The sequence below is a fragment of the Caretta caretta genome, chromosome 23 (genome assembly GCF_965140235.1).
Source record: "Caretta caretta isolate rCarCar2 chromosome 23, rCarCar1.hap1, whole genome shotgun sequence".
NCBI lineage: Eukaryota > Metazoa > Chordata > Testudines > Cheloniidae > Caretta > Caretta caretta.
Window position 1 is genome coordinate 11,960,151 of NC_134228.1, and position 16,200 is coordinate 11,976,350.

A 16,200-nucleotide genomic window follows, 5' to 3' on the forward strand; every position below is an offset into this window, starting at 1 on the left:
GAGTCCCCATCTTAACAGCTCCTGCCCCAGAGGGGCCATGTCTAGCACCAGGTGAGGGATCCCTGTATAAACAGCTCCCGTGCCCCACCTGAGAGGGGCCATATCTCAGCCCCATGTGAGGGGTTCCTGTATAGAGCCCCCTACCCCAGAGGTGGTTGCATTTCCGCACAGGGCAAGGGGTTCCTGTATAAACAGCCCCCACACCCATCCTACCCCAGAGGCAGCTATTCTTAGGCCCAAGGGAAACGAAAGGTTTTGATAATTAAATGAGACTCAGGCCTTGATTTATTCCAAATTTTCATCTTTTTTTAATTTAAATTCTATTAATAAATTGATTTTTTTTGTAGATTTTTTTTCTTTTCTGGTTTTTTTTTTTAAACATAGAGAGGGCATGAAAGAACAGGCACAGTGGAGAAGAGAGTTTGTTACACTGAATAAAAAGGGCCATCCCGGCCACGCTGCCGCATACAGCCCCTTGCACTCACACACACATACAGGCCTGGCGGCTCAGGGCCACAGTTGGGGGAGGGGAAATTACCCCCGAAAACAGGGAGTGAAGTGAATCAATGACAACCCCTGTGAGTGGGGCGGGATGGAGGACCCAATCTGGCGCTTCTATTGGTGCCAGGCGGGGGCAGATGGAGTAGGAACCCCAAATTGCCCTTGGCATGGGAGGGGGGTGCTCCTGCCCTGCTGAGGAGAGGGAGGAGTCCGCAAGCAATGGAGCGGAGTGTGGGGAGGATGGGGAGCATGGGGGTCAGGTTTGGTTTCTAAGCAATATGGAATGGCAGGGGGGCATCTGTATGTGGAACAGATCAAAGGGGGCAGTTCAGGGCAAGGCAGGCAGTTGGGTCCAGAATCGGGACCCCAAGTTGGAGACATAGCCAGGGCAGCTATTGACCAATCAGCACAACCCCCTGCAGCCTGTTTGGCCAATCAGCTCAGCTGCCCCCACTCCGCCCCATAACTTTAACAGGACTGTAGAACCTAGGGGTGAAATTGACAAGCTGGGTCAGGATCAGAGCTGGTGCCCCCTGGAGGGGACAGGCCCCATACCTCATTCCCCGCTCCCCTGAGTGAGCCAGTCAGTTCCTGCCCAGCCAGGTGGGAGCTGGCGCCCCCTAGAGGGGACAGGCCCTGTTTCCCATTCCCAACCCCCTTGGGCCAGCCAGTCCATGGGGTTCAGATCGGAGCAGGTGCCCCCAAGAAGGGAAAGGCCCCATGTCCCACCCCCCAGAGTCATAGAGGTCTGTTCAGGCCTAATTTTTAGGCCGGAAGTGGACCCGAGCCCAAGAGGCTTAAATAGTTTCCCAACCTGACCCCACCCCTTCCTCCAATACCAGCTCCCACCCGTGGGGCCGGCCCTCCTCCCCCTCCTCCTCCCATGGCCCATTCCCACAACACAGCCAGACTGCCTCACGGGCAGGAGACCCAGGCATTTTCCTACCTGACCCAACTCCCAGAGTCTGGTCCAGCCAGCCCCGCCCCACCCATGTCACCAGAACCCCTTGAGCCACAAGAAAGCACCCAGCTCATGGCCCCTTGCGTTAACCCCTCGGCTAGCACCAGCCCAGCCCCTGCTATCACAGCCCTCCTACCCCAGGACAGGGGTGTGGGAATGGGCCTTGGAGAGCCACGCCCCAATGCCAACCTCTCCTCCCTGCTCTAACCAATAGACTCCGCTCCTGCCCCAGAGCCGGGGAGAGAACCCAGGTGTCCTGGCTCAGCTGTGCTGAGACCAGCAGGTGGTGTGCACAGAAAGAGGGAGGAATTAAGCCATTATCACACGGTGGGATGGAGAGATTTGGCAAGGGGTGGTTGCAGATCACAGGGAGAGGGCACTGGCAGAGGGATGGGACAGGCGAAGGAGCAAGCTGAAGTGGCAGAAGTGCGGGGTTCGATGGTAGCAGGGGTTCGGGGGAGTCTGTTGGAGAAGGGCAGGGTCCCACCATTGTCTGAAGCAATAGCGGGTGGGCAGCAGTGCCAGGGGGTTGGTACCAGGGGCGATGGTGGGAGGGGTGGGATCATGTGCAGTACGGGTGGGATGTCACATTACTCCCAGAAGTGATAGGTGATGGGCAGCAGTGTGGGATAGGGTCCTAGTCCCATCATTGCTTGAAGCAAGAGGTGATCTGGGGGGCAATATTTGTGGTAGCTGTGGGAGGGGGTGTCCCAGGGGGGCAGTAGTGTTTTTTGGGGGGGAGGGAAGGTGTCCTATCACTGCTTGAGGTGATGGGCAGCAGGGATTGGGTACGTATTTGTGTCAACCATGGGATAGGGTGTTTCTAGGGGCCCCAGGGGGGCGGTGTGTGTGTCAATGATGGCATAGGCTGGTTCGAGGGAGTCCCGGGGGCACGCTTTGGTGTCAGCAGTATGATAGGCAGGTTTGTGGGATGACAGATGCTGTGGGGTGGGGGCAGCATTGGTGAGATAAGCCAGTTCAAGGGAGTCCTAGGGGACAGCGTGGGAATAGGCCAATTCACGGGGTGACAGATCCCAGGGGATGAGGGCGGCATTGGTGGGAGAAGTGGGATAGGACGGTTTGAGGGGTCCCAGGGCAGCACTGGTGTCGAGGTGGGATAGGGTGGTTTGAGGGAGTCCCGGGGGCAGTGTTAATGTCAGCCGTGGGACAGGGCGGTCCAAGGGGATCCTGGGAGCAGAGTTGGCATCAGCAGTGGGATAGGCCAGTTCGAGGGAGTCCTGGAGGGTCAGTGTTGGTGGAAGAGTGGGATAGGGTGGTTTACAGGGATCCCAGGGGGCAGCGTTGGCGTCAGCTGTGGGAGCGGGCAGGATGACGAACTCAGGGGGCAGGCAGTGTTGGTATCAGCCGTGGGATAGGGTGGTCCAAGGGGGTCCTGCGGGCAGTGTTGGTATCAGCCGTGGGATAGGGTGGTCCAAGGGGGTCCTGCGGGCAGTGTTGGTATCAGCCGTGGGATAGGGTGGCTTGAGGGCGTCCCAGGGGGCAGCACTGGTGGTGGCAGTGGGATAGGGCGGTTTGCAGGGTGACGGGTCCCAGGGTGGGGGGCAGCAGGGGGCCCCATCACCGCTTGAAGCGGTAGGTGATGGGCAGCAGCAGCTTGCTCTTCTTGAGGGCCTGCACCTTCTTGAGGGTCTCGTCGTCCAGCGCCAGGAAGCAGCGGCGCGAGTACTCCAGCAGCCGCTCCTTGGACGGGTCAAACTCGCCCACCTCAGCCAGCTTCTCAGGCGCCACAATGAGCAGCTCGGCGATGGGCGTGGTCAGCGCCACCGTGTTGCGATCCACCCGGTGGTGCTCGAAGGCCCGGCTCATGCTCTTCAGCTTCTGGAAGGTGTTGAGGATCTTCTTGTAGCGGCATAGCACCCCGTCGGCATCCTTGACTGTCGGGCGGGCCGCGGCAAGAGCAAGAAGGAAGGGACGGGACGGGGAGATGGCGGCGGGGAGGGATGGAGGGGGACAGTGGGCAGAGGAAAGAGGGGGGCAGAAAGGCCAAGGAGAGAAGAGCCTGTTCATTCCTTCCCTTTGACACAGACTCCCCCACAGCCCCCTCAGGAGGACCTGCCCCCACCCCAAAGCCTCCCGCCCCCCATAGCCCCTCCCAGTGAGTCCTCCCCCGACATGGCGCTCCACCCCACCCACGCCAGACCCCTCTTCTTCCCCACACCGCACCCCACAGCCCCCTGCCTCCTCCCTCTTCCCCACCCCATGACACATGCCCCTCCCCACACCCCGCGCCCCCCACAGCCCCTTCCTCCCCACACACCCCTGCCTCCTCCCAGCTCCGCACCCCATGGCACACGCTGAGCCCACAGCTCCCTCCTCCCTACACCACACCCTACAGCCATATCCTGCCTCTTCCCCGCTCCCCACCCCACTCCACACGGCCCCCTACAGCTCCCTCCTCCCCACACCCCACCCCACAGCCCTCTTCCTCCCCCGAGGGCCGCCCGGGGTGGGACACTAGCCCTGCTGCCCAAGCAGGCCGGGGCCGCGCCCCCTGAAGAACCCCGCTCACCTCGCTGGCGCTCACGGGCCTTGGGCTTGCCGAAGCGCCGCCGGCTCACCCCCCCCTTCTGCTTCTGCTTCTTCCGCTCGGCGGAGCCACCCTGCTCCGAGGCGGCACTGAGCGAGGATGCCAGGCTCTCGTTGTCCGTGGCCTCGCCGGGCCGGCTCTCTGCCGCCTCTGCCCGCCGCGGGGGCTGCTTGCTGCGGCAGTGATCCTCTGGGGGGGCAGAGACGGGGTCCCAGCATGCACCTCAACGAAGCCCCCACCCCCGGCCCCGCCGTGTCAGTGAACTGACCCCCGCCCAAGCTCTTCTGGCTGCTGGTTGGGAGATACGGCATCCCCTAGGGGCTGCCCATGGACGGGATAAAAGCCCTACCACACCTGCTGCCCCTCTGGAGCGGGGAGGTGGGACCTGGGATCGGGGGAAATGGGGACACGGGGGCTGTTCCCCCATCTAGTGCCCCAACACCCCCTCGGGCTCCTAAAGTCACTGCAGGGGGGCAAAGGGACCCAGAGCTGGGGAAGGGACCCAGGAGTCCTGTCTCCCAGCCCCCCCGTGTTCTAACCACTGGGCACCACTCCCCTCCCCCTGCCAGAGAAGGGACCCAGGCGTCCTGCCCCGCTCACCAGCGTCCACCTTGGCGGAGGAGATGAACTTGTCAAGCTGGCAGCGCAGAAAGTCCCGCTCCTCCTCCAGGTCCTCGATGCGCTTCTGCAGCCAGGAGTTGCGCTCCAGGGCCATGTGCAGCTGGGTCTTCATGCTGCTCATCAGCGCCAGGGCGGGCGGGGGCGGCTCCGGCAGCTCTGCGGGGGATGGGGGGGACGTGGGCAGGGAGCACCACCTGACCCCCCTGGAACCCCCCCCCGAAATGGGACCTTGGTCCCCCTGACAGGACCCTGACCCTCGCTGGCTCCACCCCACCCGCCACTCAACCCACTGACAGGGCCCCACTGCCCCTGGTGGCCTCCCCCCACCACTATGCCCCCTCTTTTCTTCCTTGTCCCCCCCTTCTTCCCCAGCCCCCCTCCAAAAAACAAGCCCTCCAGGCCTGGATTCCACCCCACATCCCAACTGAACCCCCACCCAAACTTAACACCTCCCATCTCCCCGCTCCCCTGGAAGTGAGGGTACAGGGCAGTCTCTGGGGGTGGGGGCATGGGGTAGAGGTGCAGGGGGGTCCGTGGTGCAGGGGGGGCTACCTTCGAAGTTGCTCTGGGGGGGGCTGAGGCTGTAGAAGATCTGGGGCTCTAGGTGGGGTGTCTCCTCAAAGGGGATGGAGATCTCGTAGGCCTCATCGTCCTTCTTCACTGCAGGAAGAGACGTGTCACGGGGGGACCCCAAAAGCAGCCCTCCACATGGGAAAGCCCCCCGGAACCTCTGTCCCACCCCCCGCACAGGCTGGAGCCCCCCCTCGACAGGCCCGGCCCAGACCCTACTCCAACAGGGCAAGGACCCCTCCCCACAACAACCCCCCCTCTATACCCTGGGACTCCCCTACCCCCAGGGAAAGGTCACCCCAAAACCTGACTGCAAGCCACTGCTTCCCCCCCCCCCCGATCATATCCCCAACCGGCTCCACTGCTCCTCCCCCACAGATACCCCCTCAGCTTTGACATGCCCCAGCTCCCTTTCACCCCCAGAAGTCCCTTCCCCCGAGCCCCAGCTCTGATGTGCCCCTCCCCAGTACCCCCCTCTCGCCCCTAATGCTCCCCAGCTCTGTGGGGGCCTGGCTCTGGGGCGCCCCCTGTTGCACGCGCCCTGCATACTCGTCCGCCTCCGGTTATTCCTCTCGGTCATTTTCCTTCCGTCCTGGCGCCCCGGCCTGGCGGGCCCCTGGCTGCCCTCTGGGCACCGCACAGGGACGCTGACGAGAGAGAGAAGGGAGGTTTTAACCCCGGGCAGCCACTACCCACCCCAGAGAATCGCCACCCATAACCCCCCGGGCAGCCCGCTACCCAGGGCTGGCTCCAGCTTTTTTGCTGCCGCAAGCGGCAAAAAACCCAAAAAACCTGACCGCCAAACACGGGGGCGGAGTGATGGGGCGACCGAAGAAGAGTCCACGCCACCGAATTCTTGCCGCCACCGAGGGCGGATTGCCGCCCCAGAGCCCGACATCCTGCCGCCCCTTTACATTTGTCGTCCCAGGCACCTGCTTGGTTCGCTGGGGCCTGGAGCCGGCCCTGCTGCTACCCATAACCCCCGGGGCAGCCGCCACCCATAACCCCGTGGGGCAACCACTACCTGCTCTAGAGAACCCCTACCTACAACCCCCCGGGGCAGCCCCCACCCATAGCCCCCCGGGGCAGCTGCTACCCATAGCCCCCCGGGGCAACCCCTGCCCATAACCCTCCCACCCAGTAACCGCTACCCATAACCACCCCCGCCCCCACCCCGGGACAGCTCCTACCCATAACCCCCAGGGGCTGCAGCTACCTATAGCCCCGTGGGGCAACCGCTACCTGCTCTAGAGAGCCCCTACTCACAACCCCCCGGGGCAGCCATTACCCATAACCCCCCGGGACAGCTGCCACCCATAACCCCAGAAAGCGCATACCTATAGCCCCCCAGGGCAGCTGCCACCCATAACAACCCTACCCACAGCCCCTCAGGGCCTCCCCCATGTGAACCCACCGTGCCCCAGAGCTAGCAGTAGCTGCCTCAGGCTGGCTATGCCCAGAACCAGGTGCCAATCACCCACCGGACTTGGGGAAATCCAAGGGGGGGGGCACAGCCTGGCTCCCCACAACAGGCGCTGTGCTGGGAGAGGCTGAGGTTGCTTGAGAGTGACCCCTCATAGTCCCGGTGGGAACTGCCCTTGGACCCTCCCCACCAGCCAGCCAGGGACCTACCTGAGACGGACGGGCCGTGCGGGCAGCCCAGCTCCGAACCCGTCCTGCGCCGCCCGCCAGCCAGCCCTGGAGGAGGAAGAAGAGATGCACGCGGTCAGGCCACTTCTCTGGGAGCAGGACTCGAACCTGCCACCTGCTGAGCCACGCAGATGCTGCTGCATGGGATCAGAGGGCAAGGCCAGGAGCAAAGCCAATTTGTGGGGGTTCGTGAAAGGAAGGGGAGGGCTGGGGGTCAGGACTCCTGGGTTCTATTCCTAGCTCTGAGAGGGAAGTAAGCTCTAGTGATTAGAGGAGGGGAGACTGGGAGCCAGGACTCCTGGGTTCTATCCCTGGCTCTGGAAAGGGAGCGCGGTCCAGTGGTTACAGCGGCGGGGCTGGGAGCCAGGACTCCTGGGTTCTACTCCTTAGTTCAACACCTAGTCAGCAGTAAACTTCCCAGGAGGAGAGGCAATAGCTCCAGGCACCCTAGTCCCCTAAACTGGAGGATAATCCCCCTCCACCACACACTATGGGTGCTATGAGACATGGATGAGCATGCGTAATCTCAGCTAGCAGAGTCACACATGCAACAACACACATTGCCAAGAACTCCTGGCCTTGACCGCCCACATTGTCCAGAACCCCCCAACTTACCTATCCCCCCCCCCTACCTGGACTCCCAGAGATCAGCAAGAATTTTAGGACATGGGGGATGGGCATTTCCACCTTGAAGCAGCCAACATCACAGCCCCTCCCGCTACAAACACCCCCAAGTGTTTCTTCAGTCCCATGCCCCCCACCCAAAATTCAAGACCCCAGTCCTATACATCAAATCCAGGGCCCCCCATAACCCTCCAGTCCTGTACATCAGATCCAGGACCCCCTAAATCCCCCCAGTCCTGTACATCATATCCACAGCCCCCCAGTCCTGTAAATCAGATCCAGCACCCACTCCCAGCCTCCCAGTCCTGTACATAAGACCCAGGGCCCCCCACGGCCCCCCCATCCTGTACATCAGATCCAGGGCCCCCCCAGAATCCCCCAGTCCTGTACCACAGATCTAGGACCCCCCCAAACCCCCCAGTCCTGTACATAAAATCCAGGGCCCCCCACAACCCTCCAGTCCTGTACATCAGACCCAGGACCCCCCACAGCATCCCAGGCCTGTACATCAGACCCAGCCCCCCCCCCTCGCGTCCTGTACATCAGATCCAGCCCCCCCCCCCCATGCGTCCTGTACATCAGATCCAGGACCCCCACAACCCTCCAGTCCTGTACATCAGATCCTGGGTCCCCCATTGCCCCCCAAACTTTCAGATCGACTATAACCCCCGCCCACCCACGTCTAAACTCCTGGTCCCAGCCCTCCCCCCCGCCCGATTCCGTCGAGCGCCCCAAAATGCGGGGAAATCGCCCTAAAAATGGCTTCTGTTCCCCTCCCCCCGCCGCTGGGTGTTTTGCTGTGAAGCTGTAATAACTCGGCTGCTCCCAGTCCGGATTGCTGGGGCGGTTTGCAAAGGAGATGGGGCCGGACGGAAAGCCGGGGGGGGGATACATAGTATCCCCCATCCACCCCCACCCCTACCCCCCTAAAATGGATACAAAATAGACCCACAGCAAAGAGACTTCCCCCCCTGGCCCCAGGGCTTGGGGGGATCGGGGGGGGCTTCAAAGGGAGGGGGTGCACGGGGGGTCTGGGGGTCTGCAGAGAACAACCCCCCCATCCCCACTCACCCAGATCTGCACGCGAACCCCCAGCAACCAGGCTGCAAAGCCAGCCCCCCCCCTCCCCTGGCAGAGCCAGGGAGCGTCTGCAAAGCGCCGCCGGGGGGGGATCGCCCACGCAAGCAGGCAGACACGCGTGGGGGTGGGCTGTGCCAGAGGGAGCAGCGGGGAGCGACACACACCCCACTAGGGCCCAGCCTCTCCCCCAGCAATTTCCCCTGGGGGGACTGACGGGGGAGGGTAAGAGGCTTGGAGAGAGAGACTCAGACACCCCATAGACACCCCTCTAACCTCACCAGGCACAGCCATCAACCACCCCCAAACCCCCTCCATCAGCTACCCCCAAATCCCTCCATCTGCCATCCCCAACCCCATCCATCAGCCACCCCCAAATCCGTCCATCTGCCCTCCCCCAACCCCCTCCATCATCCATCTACCCCAACCCCTCCATCAGCTACCCCAAATCCCCTCCATTATCCCCCCAACCCCTCCAACAGCCACTCCCAAACCCCCTCCATCGTCCATCGTCCATCCCCAACCCCCTCCATCAGCCACCCTCACACTCTCTCCATCAGCCACCCCAACCCCCTCCATCATCCATCCATCCACCCCAACCCAACCCAACCCGCCCCAACCCAACCCGCTCCATCATCCCTCCCCCAACCCCCTCCATCATCCATCCACCCCAACCCCCTTCATCAGCCAACCCCAAACTCCCTCCATCATCCCTCCCCCAGCCCACTCCATCATCCATCCCACCCCCCAACCCCCTCCATCATCCACCCCCCAACCCCCTCCATCAGCCATATCCCTCCCCCAGCTCTGTCCATCATCCTGAGGTCCCTTCCAACCCTGATATTCTATGATTGATCCATGCACCCCCCACCCATCTAACCGAGCGATCCTCTATCTGCCCACACGGGGGGGCTGTTTCTCGCTTCTTCCCCGCTTCCCATGCTACTTTCCGCCACTGGAAAAGCGCGACTCTTCAGCGACGGCCCCTTCAGGCTCCCGCCCCGCCCAGCCACACTGTCAGGGAGCGAGGCGTAGTTCCCCAGCCGGATGGGAGGCGAAGGGAAACGGATCAGTAAGGGTGGGGGGTGCTCATGGCTGGGGGGGCAGGGGCTGCTGTCACGCTCAGCGAGTTAATGTCCCCCAGCTTCTCCCTCGGGGGGCGGGTCTCAGCTGCCTGCCCCCCCTCAAAGGGAAAAGGGGGGAGGTGCCCCTAGCCTGGGAGTTAGGGAGCATCTGCAAAGTGTGAGATTATTTAGGGAGCAGCCCTGCAGGTGCCCCTCACTCCCGACCTGCAGCCCCTGCCAGCCCAGCCCTGGGCTCCCCACCCCCACAAGCTCTGCCATTGCCTAGCCCTAGCCCCTAGCCCGCAGCCCCCTGCTAGCCCGGCCTGGGCTGCCCCAAAGCACAATCCCGCAATATCTCTCTGGAACACACCAGCCATGCAAGGGCAAGACCCCCCCACACCCACACAGGCAGCCCCTCCCCACTGCCCTGGGGCACCCCAGTGAGGGACTCTCCGTTTTGCTGGCCAGTTGAGTCACTGGCCTGAACTGGCCAAAGAGAGCCGCTCAGGCTGGCTTTGTGGTGAGGGACCCCCTGAGCCAGCCAGTCCCTGCCCTGGGGCCGGATGGGAGCCAGCGCCCCCTAGAGGAGAAAGGCCCTGAGCCCCATTCCCAGCCCCCCTAAGCCACCCTGGGCCAGCCCCTAGGGGGGAAAGGCCCCATTCCCTGCCCAGGGGGTGGGGAAATAGATGCCTTTGTAAAGAGTTTTTGTCGGGACTACTTTATACCAAGAGGCGGCAGAAGACAGCGATAGCGGGTCCAGGGGCAGCGATTCTAGACTTGCCAGTACAGGCCCCGCAGCGGCGCTGAGCGGGCAGATGTGCCATCCCAACCCGTCCTTAGCCACTACATACAGAGCCGGGGAATCCGCCACCTGCCACTCATCCCCGCGGGTTAGACCGGTCATGTGACCCGCAAAGAACAGTGACCCCCCATTCCCCCTCCAGCCCCCGCACCTGATACCCAGCCCCCGCCCTGCCACCCTGCATCAGCTCATGCTGGGGCTTGTTATCCGGGGACCCCCTCGCCTGAAGCTGGGATGTGGCCCCTCTGGAGTGGGGCACGGGGCTGGGTATAAGGGGTTCAGAGTCACTTGCAAGTACAGATACAATTTGGGCCCCAAACTCCCCACAAATTGTGCCACCCTTTTAAGCACCTTCTCTAGTTCCAAGGCCAAGCCTCTGTATTTAAATGCTGCCCCAAGGAGCCCAGTTAGCTCTCATTAGTCAGGGAGCGGATAAAGGGGTGGGGTAAAGGGGTGGGGCGTCCCTAGTTCCCCTGTCTGACTGCCAGAGACCCCCATCGCGCCAGGAATAAATCAGTAGGGCTGAAAAGTGGGTGGGTGGGTGTATTCCCTGCCAACCCCTGCTGGAGGGGCTGGATCCTGCTCTGTGTTTCAGAGAGAGCCATGCTGCACCAATGGCTGCAATCAGAACCAAGCTCCCCCATCTCTGTCCTGCCCCCTATAGTGCTCCTGGCTGGAGGAGATTCCCCAGCAGCTCAGGGGGCTCTCAGGGTAGGTGGATCTCAGCCTGGTGTTGGTAGAAGCTAAGCTGTTACGAAAGATTCAGGACTCCTGGGTTTTATCTCCAGCTCTGGGAGGGGAATGGGGTCTAGTGGTTAGAGCAGGAGGTGGAGAGCCAGGACTCCTGGGTTCTATCCCCAGCTCTGGGAGGGAAGTCAGGGCTAGTGTTAGGGTGGAGAGTCAGGACTTCTGGGTTGTATCCCCAGCTTTGGGAGGGGAGCAGCATCTGATGGTTAGAGGAGTGGACTGGGCATCAGCATTTCTGTTCCCTGGGGGGTGACTTTGGGCATGTCCCTTCCCCATGCCTCAGTTTCGCCATCTCTAGACCAGGGCTCACGATCTTCTGTAAAGTGCTGGGCGGTGTGTGGATGAGCTGGCCTAGGGCTTAGCAAGGTGACTGATTTATTAACTCTCTGGCGTCACTCCATGTGCAGCGCCGTCCATCGACCCTGACGTGAGCGCGCAGAATTAAACCAGAGGCTGAGGTTTCCCCTGGGGTCGGGGCCTTCCTCCCACCACACATCGCCAAGTGAACCTTCCACTTCCAATGATGTGGGGAGCTGCAGCAAATCCCGCTGCTTGGGACAGCCAACCGTGGTGGGAAAATTGTTGGCGATTTTGGCAAAATCTACCAGTCATTTCTCAGGGGAGGGAACATGGGATTCTTTTGGTCATTTTTTTAATGTTCTTCATTGATGTATCGGTTTTTTTCCTTCCTACTGTTGCCATCTTTAAATGGTCGGGGTTATCGGTGGGCTCAGCATGCCTGATTTCTCATTCCTTCCTCTGCTGGCGGCCGGCTGGGTCAGCCCTTCTGCTGTTCCCTGCCCCAGTTTCCCCACTTGCATACCAGAGCGTAACAATACTAGTCTGACCATCTAAAGCGCTTGGAGGTCTGTGGATGAAACGCGCCGTCGACTAATACAGGATGTGTTTCCATTATGACTCGATTCCATCCGCGCCAGGCCCGACAGGGCCCTGATCTCGGTGGCTGGAGGGTAGGGGATGGTTTTCAGCACCCAAGAGCCATCTACAAGGTTGAAAGGGATAAAGTTCTTGCCAATGCACAATGTAAAATGAAGGGCATGGAAAAGTTCAAAAGGCACAAAATCAGCCTAGGGGTTTAAACCCAAGCGGCAGGAAGCCAGTGGCCTCCTTTGGGAGAGTCCAAAGTGTTTTCTGAAGCGTTCGATGTTTTTCCGGTAAAACCTTTGGGTTTTTCTCTGCCTTTCTCCAGGATTTTTTTTTTTTTAAATTAAAACAAATTGGCTTCGTTTCTTTGCTTACGGATGGTTCATTTGTCCTGCCCCCGCCTCCTCCCTGACTCTGTTGGCTCCCAGGATGGCGTGTTGCTGAAAGACACATAACTTGTGTCGAAATGGAAAAGCCACATTTTTGGCAAAGGACATTAAAAATCAAGGGTCGATTCAGATTCAATATTAGTGGGAGGGAATCTTTGAAATGCCCAGAAATGGCCCAACAGAAGGAAACCACCTGGGGGACGTTTTGCCAAAACTGGTTTAAATTTTGAGGGGAAAAAATGATTTTTCTCCTAATTTTTTTAGCAACAACTTTTTCTTCTTTTGGACAAACCTCTGTGTCTGTCTGCGCCCCCATCCCCCCCCAGCCACCCCCATCCCCCCCATCCATCCCCAGCCACCCCTCTATCTATCTATCTATCCCCAGCCAACCCATCTATCTATCTATCTATCTATCTATCCCCATCCACCCCATCTCTCTCTCTCTCTCTCTCTTCCCCCATATGCCTCATCTCTCTGTCTGTGTGTCTCTGTCTCTGTCTCTCTGGGATATTTCCTCATCACCTATCATGGAGACCGGAGACCCTTCCACATAAAACCGTTTCAATCCTTTCAAAAACGATTTGCAAAAAATATTGATTTTTTCCTCTGCAAAACACTTTCTTGCCCCCCCTGTCATTTTTTGACCGACGTCCAATATTTTACTTCTCCTCCCTCCCTTGGTTTCCATTTAAATTTGCCTCCCCACACCTCTGTCGCTAGTTCTGATTGGCTGGATGGGTCACATGGTCAGTTTTTTTTTTTAAAAATCAACATTCCCCACAAACACAATTTTTCCATTTTGGGGGGGAGAATTTTCCCCAAAAGTACATGCAACCAATTGGATTCAAGGTCAAAGATTTGCAGAAACATTTTGCAACGTGGCCATTTGTGCAAATCCGTCACCCAGCCCCAGGGAAATGGCTGGAAAGCTGGGCTCAAAGGATGTGCTCGGTTTCAACACCAACGTTATTTTCCAAAGTGGTTTTGGGGCGTTTGACTTACATCAGTGGGAGCAACTAACTCTGAGTCTATAGAGCTCTGACAGTTAACACCAGCTATGGGCTGACTCCCGAGGTTAAAACAGAGAGTGAAAACCACTGGTCTTTGTGGCTAAGGCCCAGGAACCCAGCTGGTTCTGTGTGTGACCCTGGGCGAGTCACTGCAGCTCCTTACCTCAGTTTCCCCATCTCTAAACAGGGAAAATGATCTTTCCTTTGTCTGTTTTGTGGATTGTGAGATCTATGGGGCACGGAATGTCTCTCACTGTGTGTCTGGGCAGCGCCCGGCATGACAGGGCCCTGATCTCGGCAACTCTGTGTCTGGGCAGTGCCTGGTCCGACAGGGTCCTGATCTCAGTGACTCTGGGCAGCGCCCAGCTCGACAGAGGCCAGATCTCGGTGTCTCTGTGTCTCACCCCACCTGCTCTCTAGTCCTCCACAGAGTCTCTCAGATTTCAAAAAGAAAAGGAGGACTTGTGGCACCTTAGAGACTAACCAATTTAGTTGAGCATAAGCTTTCGTGAGCTACAGCTCACTTCATCAGATGCATTCAGTGGAAAATACAATGGGAAGATTTATATCCATAGAGAACATGAAACAATGGGTGTTACCATGCACACTGTAATGAGAGTGATCACTTAAGGTGAGCTATCACATATCTATTCAGGGGACACCATCACAGGGCCTAATCACATCAGCCACACTATCAGAGGCTCATTCACCTGCGCATCCACCAATGTGATATATGCCATCATCTGCCAGCAATGCCCCTCTGCCATGTACATTGGTCAAATTGGACAGTCTCTACGTAAAAGAATAAATGGACACAAGTCAGACGTCGAGAATTATAACATTCAAAAACCAGTTGGAGAACACTTCAGTCTCTCCGGTCACTCGATTTCTGATCTAAAGTGACGATCCTTCAACAAAAAAACTTCAAAAACAGACTCCAACGAGAGACTGCTGAATTGGAATTAATTTGCAAACTGGATACAATTAACTTAGGCTTGAATAGAGACTGGGAGTGGATGGGTCATTACACAAAGTAAAACTATTTCCCCTTGTTTATTCCCCCCACCCACCCCCCACTGTTCCTCAGACGTTCTTGTCAGCTGCTGGAAATGGCGCACCTTGATTATCACTGCAAAAGGTGTCCTCCGCCCCTCCCGCACCCGCTCTCCCGCTGGTAATAGCTCACCTTAAACAATCACTCTCCGTACAGTGCGTATGGTAACACCCATTGTTTCATGTTCTCTGTGTAGATAAAATCTTCCTACTGTATTTTCCACTGCATGCAGCCGATGAAGTGAGCTGTAGCCCACAAAAGCTTGTGCTCAAATAAATTGGTTAGTCTCTCAGGTGCCACAAGTCCTCCTTTTCTTTTTGTGAATACAGACTAACACGGCTGCTACTCTGAAACCTGCCATTATGCAAGGCACTGAATTTAGCCGTATGGAGTGGAAATCTATCAACTTAATGAAAAAACTCATACAGATACAGACAGACATCATCTTCCTTTGCAAATGCAAACAGATGGACATTGTACCAAAAGGACTGAAGGTAAAAAATCTATTTCAATCTTCATATCACACAGACTATGCTGACAGCTTGTGCCACACGCTGTCAAAGAAACTGCGGAACCACCTGATCAACATCCTCTGCAGCAAACAGGGAAAGATTAAGAATGAGCTCTCAAAACTGGATACTCTCATAAAAAAACAACCTTCCACACAAACTTCCTCGTGGCTGGACTTTACAAAAACTAGACAAGCCATTTACAACACACACTTTGCTTCTCTACAAAAGAAAAAGGACACTAAACTTTCTAAACTACTACATGCCACAAGAGGCCACAGCAATGGTTCCCTCAACCCACCCAGCAATATTGTTAATCTATCCAATTATACTCTTAGCCCAGCAGAAGAAGCTGTCCTATCTCGGGGCCTCTCCTTCTGCCCCTCCACCCCCACAAACAAGATACAGTTCTGTGGTGACCTAGAATCCTATATGACGTCTCCAACTCAAGGAATATTTCCAACACACCTCTGAACAACATACTAATTCACAGAGGCCTCCCTACCAACATTACAAAAAGAAGGATTCTAGATGGACTCCTCCTGAAGGTCGAAACAGCAGACTGGACTTCTACATAGAGTGCTTCCGCCGACGTGCACGGGCTGAAATTGTGGAAAAGCAGCATCACTTGCCCCATAACCTCAGCCGTGCGGAACGCAATGCCATCCACAGCCTCAGAAACAACTCTGAGATCATAATCAAAAAGGCCGACAAAGGAGGTGCTGTCGTCATCATGAATAGGCCGGAATATGAACAAAAGGCTGCTAGGCAGCTCTCCAACACCACTTTCTACAAGCCATTACCCTCTGATCCCACTGAGGGTTACCAAAAGAAACTACAGCATTTGCTTAAGAAACTCCCTGAAAAAGCACAAGAACAAATCTGCACAGACACACCCCTGGAACCCCGACCTGGGATATTCTATCTACTACCCAAGATCCATAAACCTGGAAATCCTGGGCGCCCCATCATCTCAGGCATTGGCACCCTGACAGCAGGATTGTCTGGCTATGTAGACCCCCTCCTCAGGCCCTACGCTACCAGCACTCCCCGCTACCTTCGAGACACCACTGACTTCCTGAGGAAACTTCAATCCATCGGTGATCTTCCTGAAAACACCATCCTGGCCACTATGGATGTAGAAGCCCTCTACACCAACATTCCACACAAAGATGGACTACAAGCCGT

General features: G+C 57.9%; 1 protein-coding gene across 2 annotated transcripts; it reads right to left on the bottom strand.

Annotated features, from left to right (window-relative positions):
* Nucleotides 1-284: 284 nt before the first annotated feature.
* Nucleotides 285-8,821, bottom strand: CCDC106 (coiled-coil domain containing 106). Of its 2 annotated transcripts, none has more exons than XM_048832641.2 (7): nt 8,547-8,821; nt 6,834-6,899; nt 5,751-5,848; nt 5,184-5,291; nt 4,611-4,787; nt 3,993-4,199; nt 285-3,357 (listed from the first exon to the last, which is right to left on the bottom strand). In XM_048832641.2, the coding sequence occupies exons 3-7, from the start codon at nt 5,779-5,781 to the stop codon at nt 3,041-3,043; spliced, it is 840 nt and encodes a 279-aa protein (XP_048688598.1). In that variant the 5' UTR covers nt 5,782-5,848; nt 6,834-6,899; nt 8,547-8,821; the 3' UTR covers nt 285-3,040. The 2 variants fall into 2 exon arrangements, with proteins under 2 accessions (XP_048688598.1, XP_048688599.1); XM_048832642.2 differs by lacking the exon at nt 8,547-8,821 and adding an exon at nt 7,484-7,585.
* Between the last annotated feature and the right edge of the window lie 7,379 nt (nt 8,822-16,200).